At 47.2% G+C, this 24,401-nt stretch overlaps 1 protein-coding gene across 7 annotated transcripts; it reads right to left on the reverse strand.

Annotated features, from left to right (window-relative positions):
• Positions 1-437: 437 nt before the first annotated feature.
• LOC310851402 (sialic acid-binding Ig-like lectin 5) lies at positions 438-22,372 on the reverse strand. Of its 7 annotated transcripts, none has more exons than XM_083753762.1 (13): positions 22,297-22,372; positions 21,445-21,501; positions 14,399-14,548; positions 11,714-12,121; positions 7,855-8,163; positions 7,692-7,733; positions 6,661-6,912; positions 4,453-4,518; positions 4,078-4,329; positions 3,045-3,353; positions 2,600-2,690; positions 2,003-2,141; positions 438-1,820 (listed from the first exon to the last, which is right to left on the reverse strand). In XM_083753762.1, exons 3-13 carry the CDS (start codon positions 14,508-14,510, stop codon positions 1,623-1,625), a joined length of 2,178 nt encoding a protein of 725 aa, XP_083609888.1. In that variant the 5' UTR covers positions 14,511-14,548; positions 21,445-21,501; positions 22,297-22,372; the 3' UTR covers positions 438-1,622. The 7 variants fall into 7 exon arrangements, with proteins under 7 accessions (XP_083609888.1, XP_083609886.1, XP_083609887.1 ...); XM_083753760.1 differs by lacking the exon at positions 21,445-21,501 and adding an exon at positions 16,403-16,486 and having other exon boundaries at positions 22,291-22,333; XM_083753761.1 differs by lacking the exon at positions 22,297-22,372 and adding an exon at positions 16,403-16,486 and having other exon boundaries at positions 21,445-21,463.
• Positions 22,373-24,401: the final 2,029 nt, after the last annotated feature.

Below are 24,401 nucleotides of genomic sequence, written 5' to 3' on the forward strand. Positions count from 1 at the left end.
GCATTCTCTTGCACAATGATGCTCTGCTGGCACAAAATATTTTGCCAGTGGAACAAGCGCGCCACTTTACCCTAGTACCATATCACATGCAACCACCTCAAGTGTTTCCCCAGATTATCCTTCTCTCCCCTTCCCCGATGCATACCCATCACTCTGCTTTTGTGCACCCCATTTCTCACAGTCCTCAAAAAGAGTAGCCCCCAAAACTGCTTGCCTGAGAGATGGCAGAGGACAGAGTCAAAATGGCAGTGTTATCTCTAAGGGGCTCACGGTAATGGCAGGAAAAGGTTAAGAAGCTTAATCTTTGCCAAGTTCTGTTTGAGGGAGTAGTCGGTACATTCAGGAAGAAATGTCACTGCAGCACTTAGAGGAGATAGGATGAGACAGGAAATGAAAGGTCGAGGGAGGGAAAGTCTATCTAAGGAGTCACTGCCATAAAGAGAGCCTGAATCAGATTTATGATCCCCAACAGCTTGGGGAAGAGAACAACATATTCATAAATACAGAGACATGTGTGTATACCACATGTGTAAAAGATTTTTTAAAAATATTTTTAAATTATTGAATACCAGCAAATGAACCTTGAGCTCTACAAGGGGGGGGATACATATTCCAGAATCTACTAGAAGCATTCTGCCCCTCCAGCAAAAGAAACTGAGCCTGAGGCAAGTGTGTGAGAGAATGCAACCAGCGGCAGACTCGGGGCTTTCCATTTTTTTCAGCAGCGCTTTGTGTGGAAGTTTCCTATTTACCTAATGTTCCATGGCTACATGGGAAGAAATCTGCAAAATGCTTTTGGGGGTATGGAAAGGGCTATTGAGATGACCACCCTAAATAGAGAAAGGGCAGCTGTTGTACAGAAGCACAAAGCATGTTAATTATTTCTCCTTATTAAGGCAGGATACAAGCACGTCAAATAAATAAATAAGAGCCACAGAGCAAGAAAGAGTTAGTGAGATGTACTGGAAATACTTTTTTAAAAATAGAGCTGTACAACGTAGGCTCCCCCCCCCCCCCAAATAATCTTTTCAAACAAAATCTTTAGAACAACTTTACCCAACTTGCTGCGCTCTAGATGTTTTGGACTACAAGTCCCAACATCCTTGACCATTGGCCATGTGTCCTGGCAGATGATGGAAGCTGCAGTTCAAAACATCTAGAGGGTACCAGATTGCTGAAGGCTGCTTTAGAAGATGGTGTGCTGTTTTTTCCTACTGAGCAGGAAACATTCCTTGACACCACACCACAACAGTCCAGCCAATCACTTTGGGGAGGGAAGATGTTCACAGACAAAAAGGCAGGTAGTTGACAGCTGATGATGTCTACCTCGTTCAGAGTAAGTTGGTTAACTATGTCCACTACCATTGCCTTCTTCTGGTTCCTCCTTCCTGGCGTAAAAACAAAGAAACAACACCAGATTTACTAAAATGGAAGACCCTTTCCATATCCGGCATATCTAATGCTTCTCCTGTCCAGACAATTTACTTGGTGGACACTAAATCCAGTTTGCTTATTCTTGAAGTCCAGCTCACTTTCATACCCAGCTCCTCTTGTCAGTCAAATAAGCCCCTTCCAACATGATGGGATTGTTCTCCTGTTGAGAAACAAGATGTTGTTGTTTTTTATTCCCGTCTGATTTCTGAATATTCCACTGAATCCTCCACTGGGGGTGGAGGTCCCTTGCTTTTGAATGCCACGGTTGTATAGTGAACCTCATCTGGTTCCTCAACCCTCGGACTGGGAGGTCTGGGGGTCTGCCTGGGTTTCGGGGTCCTCTCTCCAGCTGCTTTAGGTGTGCCAATATGGGGTGATCTTTGACCCTGAAAGGGAAGAGAGATGTTGTGAGAAAGGCTCCCGTTTGCAACATACCTGTAAAGCACTTAAACATCTTGTGCACCTGCTCTCTGTGTTGAAGCACCCCCTCCAAAAATAAAATAAAATAAATACTTACCTCAGAAGGCCTAAAAGGTTGCAGAACAGCAAAGCTACATGGGATGCATACCTGAGGTAAAATGTTGCTATAGATCAGGCTGAATTTGTTGGCTCTCTGCTGCCCTCCATTGGCAGAGTTTACATAATTAGGAGAATCCATAGCCTCTGGGATGGCCGCTTTCGGAGTTGCTTTCCTCTTCTTATAAAACCTAAGATTAAAATGGCCAGAACATGGTAAGATTCTCATACACCCCTGTGATTAGAAGACCTGCATGCAGGTCTTTTTCTCTCTTCATCTACAGCCCTCATCAAAACTCCTATCTTCTTGTAGGCAGTGCTGGTCCTACTCAGAGTAGACCTGTTGAAAGTCAACCAATATGATCAACTTTGGTTCATTCATTTCAGTGGTCCACTGAGTAGAACTTAGTTGGACACAACCTAATGGCTTTGGTTTCATTCTCAGTCATCTCCTGTCATCCGTCCCCACAATAACTTTGCATCTCCCATTCCTTCCCAAACTCTAACCAACTGAGCTGTCCAGGCTTGACTTCTCAGGTTTGACACAAGTTGCCTGCCAGAAAGTGGTTTCAATGGTCAGGCCAGTAGAACTGTGGACTACTGTTGAGAACCAGGTGGAGGGAGGGAGATCAGAAAAGGATAAACTCACTTGATTAGGCCCAGGCAGAGCAGGAAGACAACCGCTGCCAGCAAAGCCCCACACAGCCCAGAGAGGAGCAGTGCTGAATGGCTTCCTGCGCCTACAATGATAAACCAAGATCTCAAAGAAAACTGGGATTGGAAATCAGGAATCCTGGTCCCCACCCTCCTTCCTTCCTTCATTTCCCAAAAGCAGATGATGATGATGATGACAATGATCATCATTTGCTGCTCATTTTAAACATCTCCAGGTGGTTTAACACAAACAGGTAAAATAAAGTCAAAAATTAAGATGCTAGTTTTAATTGGCATCATTTTTCAGTAAGGGTGAAATGGGTGGAGACACCATCCTGGCAATCCCCGATCTACAGAAATAAATGAGGTTCACTTGTAATTAAATGTACTTTAGAATCAGGGTGCAAAAGTCAGGATTTCTCAATCTAGTGGAGTCTCACCTGTTTTCAAGGAACTAAGGAGGAATTGCATGGTGTAGACTCCCAGAGAATTGTTCCCAAGACAGATGATGCTGAGGTCGCCATCCGGGCTACCTGTCCAAATTAGGGAGCTGGTGACCTCATTCTTCTGGACTGAGGAAGAGACTTTCAGGTCTGCCGTGGTGGTGTTCTCAGCTACAGTCATCCCGCCCAGTTGCCAATGGATCTGAGGTGGAGGCCTGGAGTGCAGGGAACAGTTGCAGAGGATGCCATTGTCCTTACGCCAACAGGTAGTGTTTTTCTGGGGAGTTTTGCTGAGCTTGGGGGCATCTGCAGAGAACCAAGTAGCCAAGGTGAAGAACACATTCCGATCTAGCTAATGACTGCACCAGCTGCAATACCACAATTCATCCACTAGAGGCACCCGGTAGCAGACACTGCTGCCACCCTAGTTCCCTACTCTGTTGAATAAGGTAAAATCCTGCTTCGGCTTGGATTCAGAAGGCAAGGAGTTTCTTTCCCCCTTGTGTCCAGTTTGAAAATAAAAACAGAATTTACAGGAATGGTTTACAAGAACTTAAGAGCTGTGTCTCATAGAATCTTAGAGTTGGCAGGGACAGAAAGGGTCATCTAGTCCAACCCCCTGCAATGCAAGAATCTCAACTAAAGCAGCCATGACAGAGGGCCGCCCAGCCTCCAAGGAAGAAGAGTCCACCACCTCTCGTGGGAGAAAACAATGCAGCCTGGGCTTTTCCAGTCACGGGGCAGCAACAATAGCAAAAGAGGCACCGAATTGGTTTCTTCTGCCCATGCTGCTATTAGAGGCTCGGGAACCCTTTAATGAAAAAGGGAGTTGGCCTCCCTAATAGGAACACTACTCTAGGCAGCTATTTGGGTGGGATGTAAATCTCACTTGGTGTTTTCACACTGAACCTCAAATGCAGCCCAGCAGAGGACAAGGGGTGTCCTGTAGCATGGGAGATCAGCACCCTTAACAGTTCCCCTGCAGCAGGGAGTCCCAGTGGTTGACCCAAACCCTGACTCCCTCACTCACATTCCACAAGGAGGTGGAGGAATCCCTCAGCAGAAGCTATGGCATTCTGAGCCTGGCACCTGTAGTCACCCTGATCCTCTGCTTTCACATTGACCAGCTCCAGCCAGTCATCTGGCAGCTTCTCCAAGGCCCTGCCTTCCTTGAACCAGCTCGTAGTGGCTGCAGGGTTGCTATCGGCCTTGCAGAGCAGCCGCAATAAGTTGCCTTCCTGAACCGTCAACTGGGAGCCACTGGCTACTTCCCTGGGGCAACCTGTAATCACAGGAAAGGGCCGTCATGTCTGTGAAACAGCAGCTGCCCCGCTGAAGCCAGCCTTATCCTCCAGAGGAGAAAGGATCTGTGCGCTGACTTTTGCACCCTAAAACTCTCTGGTACCTCGAGCTAGTGCTGGGTCCCTCCTGTGTGCATGGGTGACAGTGAACATCATTGTCCTTGGGCGATCTGGAACAGACATATCAATGTTGAATCAACAAGAGAAGAGCCTTTACATGGGTGAATGAGAGGCCCGTTGCTGTGCAAGAAAGGGCCTCCTGATGGCATTGGGACTGGCTAGCTGGAAGGGAGGGAGACCACCAATGGCAAGCAGATCCAGAAGCAATGAGAGGTGGAGCCAGAGACAGGTAGAGCCAGCTAAATCCAGTTATATCGCTATTCTTGTCTGCCCTGCTGAGCTCTAGAAGGGTAAAATGGAGACCAAGGAGGAGAAAGCTGGCAGCCTGGACCACTCCTGAAGCTGGTTGTAAGTAAGAAGGCAGCAAGTAGGGGCTGTCTAAGGGTGGACTGAGGTTGGTGGGTCAGTGCCCCATTCGCCCCAATGAATCAGCTTGTACTGTACTGTCCGCTGGAAAGGTAGGGTCAGCAATGACCGTCCAGGAAAGTGCCCTTCCCCTGCCCAGTGTACACAGAGCAGACAGAGCAAGATGAAAAAGCACCATATTTTGACACAAAAACATTGCAGTTTTGTGACTGCAATCTAGGCTGCGTCTTTTACCAGGTCGGATCCAGGTCTGCCCTCCATTGTCCATAATCTTGGTGCATTTGGGGTTGTATCCCATTGCTAATCTGTCACAGAGTAGACTCATTGACATGAATGAACATGCCTAAAGTCCATTGATTTCAATGGATCTACTCGGAGTAAAACTTAGCGGGTGACATTCTGCTTGTCAAATGTTTACTTTATTCTGTTCCTATTAGCGTCGTCATTGCTAATCAGATTATTGCATTTTTTGAAAAAGGAAACAGAGGGGAATAGAGAAAGAAGAAGGGCATAAATCCTTTTCTAAGCTACACACACACAAACACACAGTGGGGGGTTTTCTGGGGGGATGCAGGGGGATGCATACCCTAAACATTTTGTGAATCTAAGTTTGGCAGTATTTCAATATGAGTAGGAAAAAGAGAGTACAGTGGTACATCAGGTTACATATGCTTCAAGTTACATATGCTTCAGGTTACAGACTCCACTAGCCCAGAAACATTACCTCAGGTTAAGAATTTTGCTTCAGGATGAGAACAGAAATTGTGCAGTGGTAGTGCAGCAGCAACAGGAGGCCCCATTAGCTAAAGTGATGCTTCAGGTTAAGAACAGTTTCAGGTTAAGAACAGACCTCCAGAACGAATTAAGTTCTTAACCCAAGTTACCACTGTACCCCTAAACATATTTTTTTAGAAAAAAGCACTGTATACACACACAAACACACCATGATGACCAGAAAATTGATCATAAAAAAGACAATGCAGATTCTCGGTATGCCAAATGAATATCAGAGTATTGGGTTGTGCAACACCCCAACAGCTAAACACAAGGCCCACCTATGAGGCTATCACATAGTACCTAAGAGGGGGAAGAGAAATTACTTTGCAAAACGACTTAGGTCCCCACAAGCAGCATCCTGATGGGAGCCTTTTCATTGGCTAAGCAAAGGAACTATGTTCTGCATCTCCAGGTAGCAAACAGTGAGACCGTTGCCACCTGGGGATATTCCTTCATGAGATGCTCATTAGACGAAAAGGTCTTGAAGCAACAAAAGATGGGCAGGTGGGAGAGGGACATCCAGCCATTCTCCTCCATTGTCCACGCAGACCTTTTCTTACAAAACATCAGAGCCACATCCTACACATCCTGCTTTATGGGCAGGACAGATATGTGAACAAAAAGCTTCTAAGTTTGGCTTTTGTTTTTAATATTAGAGAGCTGTCATTCTGATGAGAGGTTGCATAAATGTGCCCTCTCCTGGTGAATGAGGATACTCCCACAGATTTCAGACAAGGGTTATGTTCAGTGACCTGAATTTGTGGTTTTGCCCCTGGGGCTGCACTTATACATCCTGAAACTAACTTCTTAGAAAGCTTCTGCAAATATGTAAGCTCATCATGGGGCTCCTGAACTTGTGATGAAGCTGTCAAAAGCTGCATCTTACACTACTGGGCTGACACACTGTGCAATGCAGCCACAGCCGTGTACATTTGCAGAGGTCCCCTTAGTGGAAGCATGCTGGTATTAGTTGCAGTCAAGCCACTTAGCATACAATGGAGTTTCCCAGGTTAATGCCCCCAAGGAACTTCCCACTCCCCATCTCTTACATTGCACAATCACTGAAATATTCTTCCTGATTGAGCCATGTAGATTCTCTGCCTGACATTGATACATCCCAGTATCCTCTGACTTAATGTTGGACAGTTGAAGAGTTTCTTTACTGCCCTGCATATGGTTCTTTAGGGGCTTGTTCTTCTTCATCCATGTCACGGAGGGAATAGGTTTGCCCTGAGCTTCACAAAGCAGGCTGACGGTGTCACCTTCTTGGACCACCAGCTTTTCTTTCTGCGCGGAGAAATCTGTAAGAGAAATGCAATTAGATCACAATTGGTCCTGGGATGCCTGATGCTAAGGAATCCTCATTCAGTGCTGAGGTGTTATTGTGTATTTTGAAGAAGGATGGTTGACACCAGGTCTGCAGAAGTGGGGATTCAAATCTTTACAACGATTATTAATTATAATTGGTTCAAGACAGCTTTGGGCCATAGTTTTGCAAAAAGAGAGATAATCCCTTCATTTCTCTGCAAGTTCAACTGGCAAGAGAAAAAATAATAATATCCCCTGTTTTGCCTTCCACTGGGAAAACTTGGGCCCATTTCTTTTCCTTCTCATTCCACTTTAATACACAACTTAATGCCAACATTTGATTCTAAATGGCTTACGAAGTACAAAAGCCAATTACACAAACATTAAAATATAAACACCCACAATTGAAATATGCAATAGAACAGTCCCATCAAACAGAAACCCCATGGCAATTAAAAGAGGAGACCCAGGTCAAGAGCCGGAAGGGTGCTACGGTGGGGAGTGAATTTTGGTTCAGGTGCAAGGATGTGTGCATGGCATGGCATGGCTTCTGGAAAGACCCAGTGAGCCCAGCTCCTCCCTGTTACCGTCCAGTTTGTCTTCAACTCTCCTCCAAACCACCATCCTGGGCTCTGCCCTAACTCCCAGCCATCTCTAAAACCCTTCCTCCTGCACAATCCCCACTCTGAGATCCCGAAGCAGCTATTGGTTGTCCAGCGGAGCTCAGTGAGGATGGGGGTGTGCAAAAACACTTAAGAGTTTTGTATCTCACCAGGGTGTCCAGGCCTTGTGATTCCGATGTCCTGAGGTGGGTCTGAAACATAAGAAAACAGTGAGGGGAGCATGAAAGGAGTAAATTAGCTTGCATGGGCTAGAAAGAACTGTTGGCTGTTCATGGGAGGGGGAAGCAGTACTGAGCTATGGGAGCTACTCACAGACCACTTCAAGAGAGAGTGTATTCACAACTGTTCTCCTAACCGCAGGGTAATAGACACGGCAAGTGATGGCTCTTCCTTGATCCTGCAAAGTAGGTGTGAAGGTGAAGCCAGAAGCAAAGGTCCAGCTCCCATTGCTATGCTGATGGTTCTGTGTAGTTGGTGTTCCTGGCAAATTACTCCATGAGATCTGAGGCTGGCTCCATGATTCCTTCCATGGGCAGGTCCCTGGCGCCTGGCAGATGAGCGTGACGCTCTTCCCCAAAACCACCTCCGAAGAGTTCAGGATTTTTGGCTTCTCTGTCAGCTCTGAGAAAACAAAAGTCCCCAGGATGGGATCAGAAGAAAATTCACAGACTAAAGTAACTAGGGAACAGGACACAGGAGTCCTGAATTATGGGTGGTCACCAGCACTACTTTACCCCCCACTTTGTGGCAAATCCTGCCATTCTTTCGTTTGTCCTTCAACAATAGCTTTGTGTCTCTCCCTTAGTAGACTGATTCCCCATGCAATGGTCTGCTTTCTCTACCAATGTTGGTCAATGTTTCTGCCCATTGTGGACTCAGCCTGGAGAGGGAGAAATCTTGATGGCTGCCTCTATGCTGCTGAACATGATGTTTGATACTCAAGATCCTGAAATTGGAGGATGAAGCCAGATGTGATTTGGGAGACACAGGAAGAGGGGGGAAATGACACCTTTAATGCAGCAGCCACAGGAGGGATCTGTCTTTCATCAAAAGAAGAGCACAGGCTGAGGAGGGGTCACTTAACCCTTGAACTATTTTTTCTGGAGCAAATGGCCACCCACCCAAACTGCTCACTTGCATACAGGGGAATAGGAAGCAGGTCTGCATATCTTTTGCTGTGGGGTGAGGAGCTTGGAGAGGGCAATTTCTAGGGGCTCAGCTATGCTGTTGCAAATAAAATGTTTCAAGTGTGTTGCAAAGTGATATATAGAAATGTGGCACTAGATGGTAATGGTGAGCCATGGAAAATTCAGTGGATTTTTTTAAAAAAAACAAACAAACATTTCCTTAGCGTTCTTTTATATGTGTATAGATTCCACCTAGGAGACATGGAACAAATCCAGAACTCCCCTGTCCACACTCCCCACCCCGTCCATGCATACACCTTCTTCCAGGAATGGGTTGCTGAACTGTGATAATGAGTCTAGCTTGTCTGTATGGAAAGAGGTGGATGACCATGTAGAAACAGCTGACATTTACCTGAATGCCATGTAGCCAACACAAGCCTGGCTTGCATATCACCTTAGCCCTAACTGAACTATTGTTTGAAGGTGAATGCACACTGTGTTGGTGCAGGGGACTCAAATCAAAGGTGTTTTGCTCCTGCCATGTTGCCAAGAGCTAAGCCATGGTTTGGCAGAATGTTAATCTAAACCAGTGGTTCCCAATTAACTAATTACTAAGGAAATCAGCCCTGAGTGCTCACTGGAAGGACAGATCCTGAAGCTAAGGCTCCAATACTTCGGCCACCTCATGAGAAGAGAAGACTCTCTGGAAAAGACCCTGATATTGGGAAAGATGGAGGGCACAAGGAGAAGGGGACAACAGAGGACGAGATGGTTGGACAGTGTTCTCAAAGCTACCTGCATGAGTTTGACCAAACTGCGGGAGGCAGTGGAAGACAGGAGTGCCTGGCGTGCTCTGGTCCATGGGGTCACAAAGAGTCGGACACGACTAAACAACTAAACAACAACAACAACAACAACAACAACAACAAGGACGCCCTGTTTTCCAAAAGCCAAGCCCCAGCCCCCCTACTTTTGAACATTTTGATAGCTCTATGGTAGTTACCTCTGCAAAGCAATTTTTTGAACAAAATGTGGGGTAGCCTTTAATAAGCAAAGGATTTTAGGCATACTAAAAAAAAAACAGACTAGGGCTGAGAGATATCTGCTATTCAACATTGTGATATATCAGCAGCTAAAAATCACAATGTTCTGATATATCACAATGTCTGAAATTGGAGATTGGGCATAGGGATGAGGGAAGGAGCAGCCGCAGAGATTGGATGGCTGGGGGGGAGGAGAGGAAGCGGAGTCACCCCCATTACATGGTTTGAGTGGGAGGGGGTGGGGTGCATCAAGCCACAATCAGGGGGGGCACAGCCAGTGAAGCAGCACATCCACTGTGGCTGCTGCTGCTGCTTTCCTGCTGACTAAGAAAAGCTGCTCTGAGTCAGTGCCAGGGGAAGGTAGTGCCACAATTCCTTGAAGTGAGAGCAGTCAGCTGCCCTGTTCTCCATCAGCATGAGGAGAAGGCGGTGATCGGCTGCCCTAGTCTCCCTCGGTGTGAGGGAAGGCAGCTCAGATCAGTAGTGTTATCGGCTGAGATCATCGTGCGAATTTGGTGGTGCCTTGAAATCAAAGAGTGCTAAAACAGACCATAAAATTTGTGAAATACGATGCAAAAATGACAAAAAATGAGTTGGGGGAAAGGCAAGGGATGGGGCAGCGGAGCCCCTGTGTGTATTCCACAGACCCCTAATTGGAAACCACTGATCTAAACTCAGGTTCATGATTTGTTTCTCTCCAAAAGAAACCATGAGCTGTAGCATAGGCTTGCTTTTTAGCTAACTGCTCATGGTTTGTTTGGGGCTCAGACATTAAGCAGAGGCTTAATCTCCTGTAAAACCACTGCCCCACAACAACAAGGGGAAGGTTCTCCACCTCCATGCTAAGCCAAATCAAGGCTTAGCTCTGTGCAGACAGCAGCAGGAGAAACAGGGGAGGAGCAAAGTACCCCTAATTTTAGCCCTGTGCCTCAACCCACTCTGCACTGTTGGCTATTTGCAGTATGGTAGTGCTGCAGAGAGCTTGCTGGGGAGACCATGCATTAAAAAGGGACTCAAAAAGTACTTAAACAAGGTTTTAATTACAAAAACAAAAACTCCATTTACACTAAATACATCAACAACAAAACAGACCCAACCACCAACCCATCCCCCAGGGTAATGGAAGAGCTAGGTGCTGCTCCTTATATACTACACCCAATTGCTGACACAGCTTAATCAATACAACTCAGCAGCACCTGCTATGTTTCACAGCTGCAAGACTGGGTCTCATTATCTTGCTCTGGCCCTTGCTCTGGCCCCTTAAAGACATACACATTGGGTGGAACAATGATGAACCTTTACATTTAAAGAAACCATTCAACATGCACTCACCTTAAAACCAGTCAGCTATGGGAAAGTGACCTGAGTTTGAGGCCTGAACAAGATAAGAGGTACACCTGTTGCTCTGCCCACATTTGCTTGAGGCTCCATCCATGTGTGCTTCTGGCCTTGCCCACCACTTGCATGTGGCCCCTGGAATGAGGCCCATGAACAAAATAAATGTCCCCCACCCAAAGCACCCTCTGGTCCCAGAATTCAGGGTGCAGTGGGTTAGGACAATGTTCCAGATTTTCACTGAGGCTGATTTCAAAGGTGGCAAAAGAATACCTCTCTGCTTCTCCTGCCATTGAGGAAGCTGTGGAGAGATGCTGGGAGAAGGAGAAGAAGCAGGTGATGGGATGCAGCTGGAAGTGAAGGAGAAAATGCCTCCAGTTTCCTGTTTCTCCAGACTGTCAGCATAGAATCCACGAGAGAGTTCTTCCCTCTAGTGAGCTGTGTAAAATATTCAGACATTTGGAGATGCAAATGATCTAATTTTGGTGTTACAACAATGGAGAGGAACAGGAAGCGTGGAGCACTTGTATCTCCTGTCCCTTTCGCATCAGCATAACGTCCAGAGATCCAGGGATATTTGTAGGCAGAGCCTTTCCCCCCTTTACAGCACGAAAGAGCACAAAACAGGGAATGAGGGAGCAAATAAAGAAGTAGGAAACCTCTTACCTGTCACAGAAACACGAGGTAAAATATAATGAGAATAGCTGAATTTTAAGATCAGTCCTTTCTCAATTCGAAAATAGTACTGCCCGTCATCCTCAAACTTAACATCATTGATGCTAAAGGAACAGTCACCTTCTGATGGATTTCCAGTCAACTGGAAACGATTCCCAGCAAATGAGGCAATGCTTTGATACTTGTCACTACTGGCAACAACACTACCAGCATTTGCGTGCCACTTGTTGCGAATATAGGACCTAGCATGATCGTTCTTAATCCAGTAGACGTATAATTCCCCAGAATACTGAGAAGTGGGATAAGTGAAGTTGCAGGGAATGTGAACGCAGAGACCTCTTTGCATGGAGACATCCTTTAGTGCTTTAAGATCATATACCGGGAGCTGACTCCGCAGACCTGCCAAAGGAAAGAAGGAAGGAGTTCACTGGTTTGTGGGCTGATGCTTAGCGAAGACCAGTTTTGCAGCTGACCCTCTTGCCAGAATACTGTACACCTCGAGAAGAACATTCTGCACAGTCAACAGCACCAAAACATCAAGGGTTGTCTGGAGCAGCAGTGCCTGGGGATTGTGGTGGGTCTCCAGTCCCAGGACTTCCCAACCACCAACCACAGTAGCAGGACCTCAGGGGGAAGCGTTTCCTGGGCCAGGGCAAGAAGGAGGAGGACATTCAGGTGTGAGTGTCTAGCAGGTGCCACACACACTCTTGGTCAAAAGGAGGAAGGTGCTCTCAAGCCCCCTGACCAAGGACCCTGAACCCGGGTTATTCCGGTGCTCCTTGGGCCTCACACTGGAGCTCTTCCTGCCATTTGTACTCAGGACTCATCATTTCCAAGTTTTCAAATTCTTCACTCTTAAATTAAACCATGAAGTGAGCAAAACCTAGGAGGAACATAGGAAGCAGGGCTGGCCTCAAGAGGTGGCATGGTTGGGTGTCTGTCAAGAGCCCTTATCAATGATAAGAACCCTCTGGAGCTCCTGCAGTGAGGAAGGGGCATGCGTGGAGGGTGTCTTGTTCAAGGACCACCCAAAACCTGGACCTGATCAGAAGCTGCCTTATGTTGAGTCCATCCACTGGTCCATCTAGTTTTACTCTGATGGGTGGTCCCTTTCCAGTGTCCCAGACAGGAACCTCTCCCAGTTTGTGGAGATGCTCGGGTTTAACTTGGGGTGGTTTTTTTGCAATTCTTCATTCATTCATTCTCCAACTTTTTCCTGACAGGGACTCATGGTGGCATAGAGATAAAAATAAGAACAGCTAAAAACGTTTTTTAAAAAACCAATACAGTGGTACCTCAGGTTAAGTACTTACCGTAATTCGTTCTGGCGGTCCGTTCTTAACCTGAAACTGTTCTTAACCTGAAGTACCACTTTAGCTAAGGAGGCCTCCCACTGTCGCCGCGCCACCAGAGCACTATTTCTGTTCTCATCCAGAGGCAAAATTCTTAACCTGAAGCACTATTTTTGGGTTAGCGGAGTCTGTAACCTGAAGCGTATGTAACCTGAAGCATAACCCGAGGTACCACTGCAATTTAAATAAATAAAACATGAAAGCTATATGTAATGGGGTTTGGGGTTGCTTGTGCGTAAGGCGCAAAGTGCTCCAAGCTGAGTAAAGGTAAAGGTACCCCTGCCCGTACGGGCCAGTCTTGACAGACTCTGGGGTTGTGCGCCCATCTCACTTAAGAGGCCAGGGGCCAGCACTGTCCGGAGACACTTCTGGGTCACGTGGCCAGCGTGACATCGCTGCTCTGGCGAGCCAGAGCCGCACACGGAAACGCCGTTTACCTTCCCGCTGGTAAGCGGTCCCTATTTATCTACTTGCACCCGGAGGTGCTTTCGAACTGCTAGGTTGGCAGGCGCTGGGACCGAGCAGTGGGAGCGCACCCTGCCGCAGGGATTCGAACCGCCGACCTTTCAATCAGCAAGTCCTAGGCGCTGAGGCTTTAACCCACAGCGCCACCTGCGTCCCATCCAAGCTGAGTAGTTTGGTTTAAACTTTCCCCTGGCTGGACAGTCAGTACTCCGTGACTGTCTCAATCACTGGCAGAATCTGTCAGTGGGCGTTTCCTGAATTTCCTCCAACATAAAAGTTCTTTGACACCAAGTCGTCGCCTAGCTTCCCTGCGCGGAAGCTTTCTGCGCAGAGTGGGCGTCCCAAGGGGAGGTCCTGTGCTCTCCCCGCTGGTCTCGCTGGAACAGTCCTGGAGCCTTCCCTCCGAAGCTCCCTCAGCCTCCCCTTTCTCCCTGGCGTCATGTCTATTTCCTTCCCCAGCAGAAGCTCTCCCTCTCTCCTTGCTGGTTCCCTCTCCAGCGTCATTGGGGAGCCTTACCACCACCTTTGGCTCCGATGGCAGTTCCCTGACACTATATACACACCAAACACACACTTTAAAATATACAGAAAATTACAATAAAAACAGCACAGCACCAGCCCTTTCATCACAAACATTCACTTTCCAAACTCAGCCTTGGTCCTTCCCTCTTAGGAAGCAACACTCAGAAGAACACATTTTCTCATTTCTGTACACCAAGGGTGGAGAAAATGTGAGCCTTCAAAAGTTGAGGGACCTTCCTTGAGGGTGGGCTTTGCTGGCTGGGGTCGATAACATCTAGAGTATAACAATATCTGGAAAGGCTGAAGGTTCCCCAGTGTTGTTGTGAACCAGATCTACCTTTGCAGAGAAAGGCAAGGATCAACAGTGTCAGCATCGCCATTGATGAGGCTGGGTTCTTCATCCCCCAGGGAAGGTTCATGAGTTGTATTGTCCTTCTGCCTCTTGGCATCTTTTTTAAACTGGAGACTTCTTTCTGAGGCTGGAGCTCTGGGGCAAAGAAAGAAGAGAAGAGAAGCATGAGGCACTAAGTGAGCAGCGCTGGCTGAAGCAGGGAAGATACTCAGAACCCATAGTTTCAGAAAGAATCAAAATGTGGAAGCAACATTAGCCACAAAGTCTCTCATTCCAATGCCACAGTCTAGCATGAGCTCAGACGCCAGGCTCGCAAGGGCCACCAGCCCCAGCCTCAGTTTCCCCATTTCTAACATTCCCAGCAAGCTTGCGCTCCTGTCTCAGTGACAGCTACGCTGGTCATGTCCACAGAATGGAAAATGGCAGGATTCCCCAAGAACGTGCTCTGTGGGGAGCTGGCACCAGGCACCAGGCCCAGTGGCGGACCACTTGATTCTCTGATCCTGCCCTCTACTAGCATATGAGCTCAGGAAGCATTTTCATGAGGGGTTGTGGGAGCCCTGAGGGAGTCTCCGTACTGGTGTACACACACACACACACACACACACACACACACTGAGTGGAGCCAGTCGCTTTGGAATCCAAGCTGAAGAGCCAAGTGCATCTGCTTGTTTGTGTTTTTTTGGACAGCGATGAGTGAGGAAGAAGGAGAAGACTGAAGAGGAAGAAGAACACAACTGCCCCCCTCCCGGGTGATCCAGGGCTACCCTGACCAGCTCTGGACCAATTCCAGATTGACCCAGAAAAGCTTGATTCCGTTCAGGATCCAGGAGCTATTCAGTCAGGATGCACCGTTTCAATGCCAATGAACATTTTAAACCACATCTCTAGACATACTCAAAGAGCTCATATTTAACTAATCTCTTCATCCAACAGCCAAATGACAAGTGATCCAGGAGATCTCTGTTTCACAACAGTCGATAGGGTCCCCTGAAATAGATGGGGACCCCAGCATCAACAAGGAAAGGCAGCTGTCCCCCTCCATGTTGCTTCCCTCTGTCTCCCTCCATGTTGTTTCCACAGATGAAATTCCTCATCTCTGGTTGCTATTTGTCACCCTTGTGAGGCAAATAGCAGCTTGAAGGGGAGGATAAGCCCTCAATGATGTGGAAATGTGGAGAACTAAAGACAGGGGAAATGAGACGCTGAGAGAAACCAGGGGGAGTACTCTGGCAGGGAGCTTGAAAGCAAAGACCTGAGCCTAGAAACACAGTGCAAATGCTAGTCTGGATGAGCTCTTTGTTGTGTGTTGTTGCACCTGCATAATAAATGCAAGAAACAAGAGAACGACCCCTCCCAGAACCTTCCCACTCTTGGCTGTGTTTTGTTCTTCAGTATTCGCCCTGGGGGAAAACAGTCTCTTTTGCTCCTTTCTCTGAGATTGGGAAAGAGAGAAAGAGAGAGAAAAAGCCTTCTTCAAAACCAGGGCAAGCCCAAGACATTTTGGTGCTTGAGGTGGAGCAGGAAATGGCACACACAGACACACACACACACACACACACACACACACACACACGTACATAGTACCAAAAGCAAGGCAAGTTATTTTGATGCAACACCTTAAATCAGCTTTCCGCCTGAAGCAGCTCCCTCATCCTGCCCAATAGTAGGGTTGGCTCTGCTCCCCAACCCTCAAAAGAACCTCCCAAACATCTGCTTACTGAACCTCTTCTTGTGAACCATTACCGCTTTGGGTGGGGTTCAAAGTAAAGACAACCAAGACATTTTGGACGGTGTATGCACCATGCCTTTAAAACACATCTTAAGCACATTTTCTGCCCCAAGGAATGGTAGCTTGCCTCTTACAATTCAGAGCAGCTTCAAAAAAAAAAGGACCATTCACAGTATTTTGGCGGGCAGGGGGATGTGCTTTGAATGTATGGTGTTACACACTACAATTCCCTGTCCAGACCCAGAATTTCTCCTGACCTGTCCGTTTCGACTTGCAGCGAGAGATGCACCTCCTAGTTGCCTCTGTCTTTCCGCCTGTGGTCCTGACCCTCGATGAGAATTCTGCTAAATACAGAAGGGGAAATAATAGACAGGAACCAGAAAAGCAGAAGTCTCTGCAAAACGTCTTGTGCAAGCAGGAGGAGGAGAGGTGGGGGGAGATAGCTTTCTCAGGCATTTCCCCCTTCTATCATATATGAAATCTCAAGATATCACAACTGAAGCTTGACATTAGCTTCACCCTGAGTGGATAAAATATAGTAGAACCCAATGTGGTGTATTGGTTAGGACAGGGGTCAGTAAACTTTTTCAGCAGGGAGCCGGTACTCTGTCCCTCAGACCTTGTGGGGGGGGCAGAGTATATTTTGAAAAAAGAAGAAGAATGAATTCCTATGCCCCACAAATAACCCTGAGATGCATTTTAAATAAAAGGACACATTCTACTCATGTAAAAACACACTGATTCCCAGACCATTAGTGGGCCGGATTTAGAAGGTGATTGGTCCGGATCCGGCCCCCAGGCCTTAGTTTGCCTACCCATGGGTTAGGATGTTGGTTCAAATCTCCTGCTCAGCCATGATGTTTGCTGGTTGTTCTCAGGCCAGTCTTTCTATCTAACCAATAACGAAGGGTTGTTGTGAGGATAAAATAGGTCAGAGCAGAGAAACATGTTTGCCAGCCTTAAACTCTTTGCAGAGGGAGGATTGGAATATTAATGCAATAAGCTGGGGGGGGGGGAGAAGAGATTTAAAGAAAATTAAATTCAAAGCAGTAACCCTGGCCACTTTCACTAATGCTCTTCCCTCTAAATTTGGGGCACTGTCAAATCCTGGTTCTCCTGACCCTTTAGAAAGGTTTGCTCACACACACACACACACACACACACACACACACACACACACTGCAAAAGTGCCATGCTTGGGAACTTCCAGCCACTAGCCATCTCAGTTGGCTCAGAGGCATCTAGCCATAAAAAAACCCCACGCACATGCAAGAAGAAGAAGAAGAAGAGGAGGAGTTTTGGATTTGATATCCCGCTTTATCACTACCCTAAGGAGTCTCAAAGCGGCTAACAATCTCCTTTCCCTTCCTCCACCACAACAACCACTCTGTGAGGTGAGTGAGGCTGAGAGACTTCAGAGAAGTGTGACTAACCCAAGACGCAAATTGCCACATGCAAATATGTGCCATAGGCTTGTGTCCCAGGCAGCAAGTATCTGGAAGCAGTTGATGGGAATAAATGGACAGCTCTCCCTCATAACACCATTCTTCAGGAACATCCAATGCAGCCGAATGTTGGAAGATTCAGAGCAGATAAAAGAATGTGGTGCATAACTGAACTATGGAACTCACTGCCACAGAAAGAAGCACTGTCTGCTAGCATAGACGGCTTTAAAAGAGAATTCAACAAATTCATGGAGGAGAGGCTGCTAGCCACGATGGGGGATATTCAGTTGCCACTGTTGAAGGCATCATGCCTCTGAATCCAAGTTGCTGAGAATTACAGCTTAAATGGGCATCTAAGAATTTACCATCAGAATTAAATCCACCATGGATTAGTCCAGTGGGTTGCTAGCTGCAACCACCTCCTGAATTAAGAGCACCAGAACTTTACGGTATGTTAATTTGGGGAGGCAGGAGCCAAAGAGGCAGTGCCTCCGTGGGCTCTCCAGCACCACCACCACAGTCTCCCCTGCCTGGGTTGCATGGTGGCAGCTTCCAGCGAGATCTTGCCAAAAGCTGGCACTGCTTCTGGAACCATTTCTGCACCAGCAGCAGAGGTGGTGAGGTGCCCAAGGGGAGATGCCACCTGCGCCCAAGGCAGCTACCTCTCCCCACCTTATGGGTGGGCTGGCCCAACTGGGAGTGGGAGGGAAAGAGGGGGCAGGATAGTCCAAATGCCATTTCGAAGCAGGCAAGAAAAACCATTCCATCCCACTTGCCTTGGTTGTGGAAAAGAAACAGCATAGAAGGATTTTGGCATGCTACACTTGTGAAGAAGAAGAAGACGAAGAGGAGGAGGAGGAGGAGGAGGAGGAAGAGGAGGAGGAGTAGTTTGGATTTGACATCACTACCCTAAAGAGTCTCAAAGTGGCCAACATTCTCCTTTCCCTTCCTCCCCCACAACAAACACTCTGTGAGGTGAGTGGGACTGAGAGAAGTGTGCCTAGCCCAGGTTCACCCAGCAGCTGCATGTGGAGGAGTGGAGACGCAAACCCGGTTCATTAGATTACGAGTCTACCACTCTTAACCACTACACCACACTGGCTCTCTTGCGGTTCTTGGGAACCATAGCTCTGTGCAGAGAATTGCATGGCTGTGGTGCAAGTGCTTATCTCCACACACCCAGCCTAGGAAACTGCAGTCACCTGGTTTCTTCGAGGAAACCAGGGCGGTTAAAACAATTTTAAACTGATAGCATAGATGTGCCCCCAGACATGAGTTAAAGGCAAAGATGAAAGTGGGAAATTCAGTTTTGAGGCAATGGCACAACGTGTCTGCACGCGGATTGGACTTACCTTGGTGAAAGGATGGTGTGACCATTGAGGAAGCCTTGTGACTGGATGGAAATTGCAAGATAGGCATGCAAATCCTGTCTCAAATCTGGTTTCATAATGCAGCTCTTGCTGCTTCAAAATGCCTCTGACAAAGCTCAGAACAAAGGCCACCAGGCCTGGCTCAGCAAGCCCACAAGAGAGAGCCCTGCGTCCAAATACTGGAGGTGGTCTAATTGGACCTACCTGATGTCCCCTGCTTGAGACAACAGGGTGGGCAACTGTGGGGAAAGCGGTGAGGTGACCCTTGAGATTTCTACACAGGGATAAAGAGAAGCCACAACTCATCCAATGTTGACCAACTTTCCGGTCATGTGCCGTGGTCCACCAATGGGTCAGCATGTGTCCTACTTTACACAGTCCACTCTTTGAAGGGCGGTCTGGTCCAAGTCTGATTTAAAGGTAATGCATAAGAAGCTGAGATTTAAGAAGGGGATGTATAAGAAATGGAAGAAAGGAGGAATCACAAAGGAAGAGTATACTGAAGCAGCCAACAGCTGCAGGGAGGTCAGGAGGGGGAAAGTCCAGAATGAGGCCAGGCTTGCAAGAGAGGTTAAAAATAGTATTAAAAGGTTTATTTGGCTATGTTCAAAGAAAGAGGAAGAACAAGCAAATTAGTAGATCCTCGGTGTGGAGAAGACAGAGAAATGCTGCTGGGCGACAGAGGAAACTGCTCAACATCTACTGTATTTTTTGCTCTATAAGACTCACTCCCCCCCCTCCCAAAAAAAGTAAGGGGAAATGTGTGTGCGTCTTATGGAGTGAATGCAGGCTGCACAGCTATCCAGAAGCCAGAACTGCAAGAGGGATTGCTGCTTTCACTGCGTAGCGATCCCTCTTGCTGTTCTGGCTTCTGAGATTCAGAATATTTTTTTTCTTGTTTTCCTCCTCCAAAAACTAGGTGTATCTTGTGGTCTGGTGCGTCTTATAGAGCGAAAAATACTGTACTTTGCATCTGCCTTCCAGACCCTCCAAATGTCCCTATTTTCCAGGGACGTCCCTGATTTAGAGAAGTCATCCTGGTTTCTGATTTGATCCCGGAATGTCCCGCTTTTCCTTAGGATGTCCCTATTTTCATTGGAGAAATGTTGGAGGGTATGGAGTTATCTAACCCCCAAGCTGTTTGAAGGCAATCCTGTATAAGGAAGTTTGTTTTAACGTTTAATGTTTTATTATGTTTTTATATGTGTTGGAAGCTGCCCAGAGTGGCTGGGGCAACCTAGTAAGATGTGTGGGTATAAATAGTAAAATTATCCTTATGGAATGGGATGTCCCTATTTTCATCAGAGAAATGTTGGAGGGTTAGCAGCACCCAACCTGGCAATAACAGCATAAACAATGTAAGGAAGAAGCTGCAGCCCAAGATAGGAAAGGAGGTAGTAAGTGAACACTGAGCTATTTTAAAAGAATTCAAATCTCCAGGGCCTGATGAGCTGCACCCAAGGGAACCAAAGGAGCTTGTGGGTATATTCTCAGAGCCTCTGTCTATAATCTTTGAGAATTCTTAGAGAACAAGTGAGGTCCCTGCAGACTGGAGGCAGGCAAATGTTGTCCTCATCGTCAAAAAAGGGAAAAAAGAAGACAGATAACTACCAACCTGCCAGCTTGATGTCAATACCTGAAAAGGTCCAAGAACAGATAGTTAAATGGTCAGTCTGTGAGCACTGAGAAAAATATGTTGTGATAAGGTTACTGTTAGGTAGATTTATAGCTGGTGGACTGTCCAAACCCAAAGTGTGCTCACTAATGGTTCCGCATCATCCTGGAAAAAGTGAACTATTTGAGCAGTCATGTTGGCTCCCCTCTTAGGCCCAGGATGACAACTGTCTGCCGCCAGCTTCACACAATGGGGACAGCCTAAGTGCCAAGCTCATGCCTGCTAATTCTTCATTTGAATACACATGATGTCCAGGAGTGGGGACCAATCAAACATTTGCAGGGTGTTACCTTCTACACGGGACGTGGGTGGCGCTGTGGGTTAAACCACAGAGCCTAAGACTTGCTGATCAGAAGGTTGGTGGTTTGAATCCTCGTGACGGGGTGAGCTCCCATCGCTCCCTGCTCCACCCAACCTAGCAGTTCGAAAGCATGTCAAAGTGCAAGTAGATAAATAGGTACTGCTCCGGCGAGAAGGTAAACAGCATTTCTGTGTGCTGCTCTGGTTCTCCAGAAGTGGCTTAATCATGCTGGCCACATGACCCAGAAGCTGTACACCAGCTCCCTTGGCCAATAAAAGCGAGATGAGCACCACAACCCCAGAGTCGGTCACGACTGGACCTAATGGTCAGGGGTCCCTTTACCTTTACCTTCTACACATGACTCAGCATATTCCTTACCATCACTTCTGACTTGGATGGCTTAAGGAATTCCCCCACCCACCCCTGCTGGCCCATCTTAAACCTGACCTTCACTGAACGGTCCCAGAACAGCGCTTTTCTTCGGGGGGAAAACAGTACCGATACTCACCATGAAGATGTTGCAGTCAGTGCCACATTTTTAACCAGTGGATGTCTTGTTTTTTTTCTAGGGGAAAAAAAGGTGTCAGTACTGAGTACAGCCAGAGAAAAAGCACTGCCAGAGCAGAATTTAAAAGTGCCACAACTAAAACAGGCATGAGGCATATTGGCATCATGAGGCAAAACCATGAAACTAACCAATAAAGACAGTATCAAAACAGCAGCAAGAACAGCAATGCAACAGGCAAGAAGATGCCCACACAACCAATGGTCTGGGTGAAGGTGACATATCTGCTTCTTCAGATATGTGCGGCTGAATTTTGGCTGAATTTTGGATGGGTTGAAAAAGATGGGGTTGGACAGACCATGACATCCCTAACTCTGAATGCAAACGAAAGAGGAAACCCTGCTGCACCTTCGCCTGCCCAAATCCCCTTCCAGTCGAGGTAGGAATTTGGGGTGGCACCATTGCACCTTGCAGTCTGCTCTGCCAATTGTTACCCAATTATAAAAATATAATAAAACATCCAAGGTTAAGAACGTCCCCATGCAGGGCTGCCTTCAGGCATCTTCTAAAAGTTGCACAGTTATTTATCTCATTGACATCTGATGGGAGAGTGTTCCACTGGGCAGGCAGTGGTTAGAGTGCCGGATTATTAGGAACCCGGGAAACCAGGGTTCAAGTCCCCACTCAGCCACAAAGCTCACTGGGGGACCGTGCTCTAGGTGCTGCCTCTCAACCTTGTCTACCTCGCAGGGTTGTTGAGGGGATGAAAGGGGGAGGGGAACCATGTATGCTGTCTTGAGCTCCTTGGAGGAAATGGTGGGCTGTAAATGAAACAAACAAACCACTTACCTGGACAGCTTGAACATTCCAGGGGCATCTGCTTGCAAGGGACAAGAGAATAGAGAGAGAGACTCCAGTAGGCTTATGACGCTCTTTCTGACAGTAATCTCTTTTGCTTGGTTCAGTTCCTGTTTTATTTGCAAATTGAGCACAGGGCAAAGTTCCTTACAGAGAAAGGTGTTTTGTTTTGCCTTCCGTTTTAAAAACTGCACCAGTTTCACTGAAAGCAAGGAGCGTGACCTTGAAACCCACCTGCCTGTTGCAGACCTGAGGTCCGGCTGGCAGGACTCCAGTTGCATGAACTTTCTTCGTCCTCAGCCCTCAGCTCAGCAGGTCCTGCTGGTAGGAGCCCCCAGGCACGATAACAATTGATTTCCAGGCATCTCCAAACTCGGCCCTCCAGAAGTTTTGGGACTACAACTCCCATCATCCCTAGCTAACAGGACCAGTGGCCAGGGATGATGGGAAGTGTAGTCCCAAAAACATCTGGAGGGCCGAGTTTGGGGGGTGCCTGATTTAGACACTAGCACCCCTTACCAGTGACAGAGCTTCATGCTCCGGCACTGGGAGGTGGAGAGAAGGCAGGGGGCTGATGCGCATCCCGGGGTGTGGTGCGTTGCCTGTGGGGGTGTGGTGCCCAGCACAGGTGGGGGGCAACCGCGATGGCACCCACTGGGATTGCACTGCCGGGGGCAGTGCGCTCCCCCCCCCCGCACTCCTCTTCCTCCACCAGTGCCCCTTACATGCCCATATTGTTTTCCCATTCGCTTCCTGTTCTTTTCCATGCTTTTTCTAACTGTTTTCTTTGGGTGTTTTTCGTTTTATTGCAGAAGGCAATAAATAAGAAATAATCATCTTTCATTATCCCAAGCCAGGTGTGGGGAACCTCAAACCTAGGGGCCAAATGAGGCCATCTATGCCTCTCTGGTTCTCTCCTGGAACTCTCCCCACAGCAAGCCCCTCCTCAGCCACACCCCCTTTGCCCAGGCCACACCCCTCTCCCTCCTTTAATCTGTTTTCCTGGCTGGAATGCACAATAATGCCTCTTGCTTGCTGGCATGGAGGTCGGTGGGTGTAGAAACCAGCCTAGTTGTGCAAAGGTAAAATTTACATTGGTTGCTCCACCCACTTTAGCTCTGGCCCTACTCAGCACTGGCATGTGGCCCTTGGAAGGCTAACCTAACCAAAAGGTAAGGTGGCTCTTGTGCTGGAAAAGTTTCCTCCACCCCTAACTTAAAAAAAAACCATAGTGTTATAAAGTTGCATGGAAATCAGACACCTAGAACACGCTCACTCAGAAGTGGTTCCCCCGCTTCTTGCATATTCTGGAAATAAACAACATTCTGCTTTTTGTAAAAAAAATAATAAAAAAATAGGGTTGCGTTTTTCATACAGGCCAAAGTTGTTGAGCTTTTTCTAGTTCTGCTCCCAGAGTTATTTTTATGAAACATCAGCAAAAGCGGCATGGGCTGCCCATACATCCAGATTTTCCCAGACATTTTACAGATTCCCGCCCAGACACTGCTAGAGACAACTAGAATCCCAGATGTATGCGAACCCTAGTAAAGAATACTGTTAGTTATTAGGGTGCAAGAGAAAGGTAAGGCCGGTCGCTGAATTCTCAGTTCCTCAAACAGATGTTCCTCTGGGAACCGTCTTGTTTGTGGTGTGAAAAACGTCAATGTGAGGGATTTCAGCAACTTCTGTTGGTTATTCAAATTAGATTTTCTCTTCCCCTTTGTGGGGAAAGTGGTGACAGTGACTGTAAGATGGGACGATTGAGGGAGAAAGTAGCCTCGTTAAGCAAGAGCTGCTTTGGTCAACAGAGATAAAGAGCTTGGAAATCAATGGCTGAAGGGGACATTTTACTGTAGATTTGCATCCAGAATGCAGATTTGATAGTCAGTTGTCCATAGCCTCCAACATTTTACAGAAGAAAATTGTATTGTAGATTTCAGGGGTCCGCCTGTATGATCCCCATGGGTCCCTTCCAAAGTTAAAATCTTTAAGAGGAAACCTGCTATACCACTCACATTAGTCTTTTCGTAAGATAATGGTGTGAACTGGCCAGTTAAGTACAGCCATCTACATATCCAAACAGGCTGCCCTGTTGCCGTAGA

This window comes from Podarcis gaigeae (genome assembly GCF_964106915.1).
Source record: "Podarcis gaigeae genome assembly, chromosome: 8".
NCBI lineage: Eukaryota > Metazoa > Chordata > Lepidosauria > Squamata > Lacertidae > Podarcis > Podarcis gaigeae.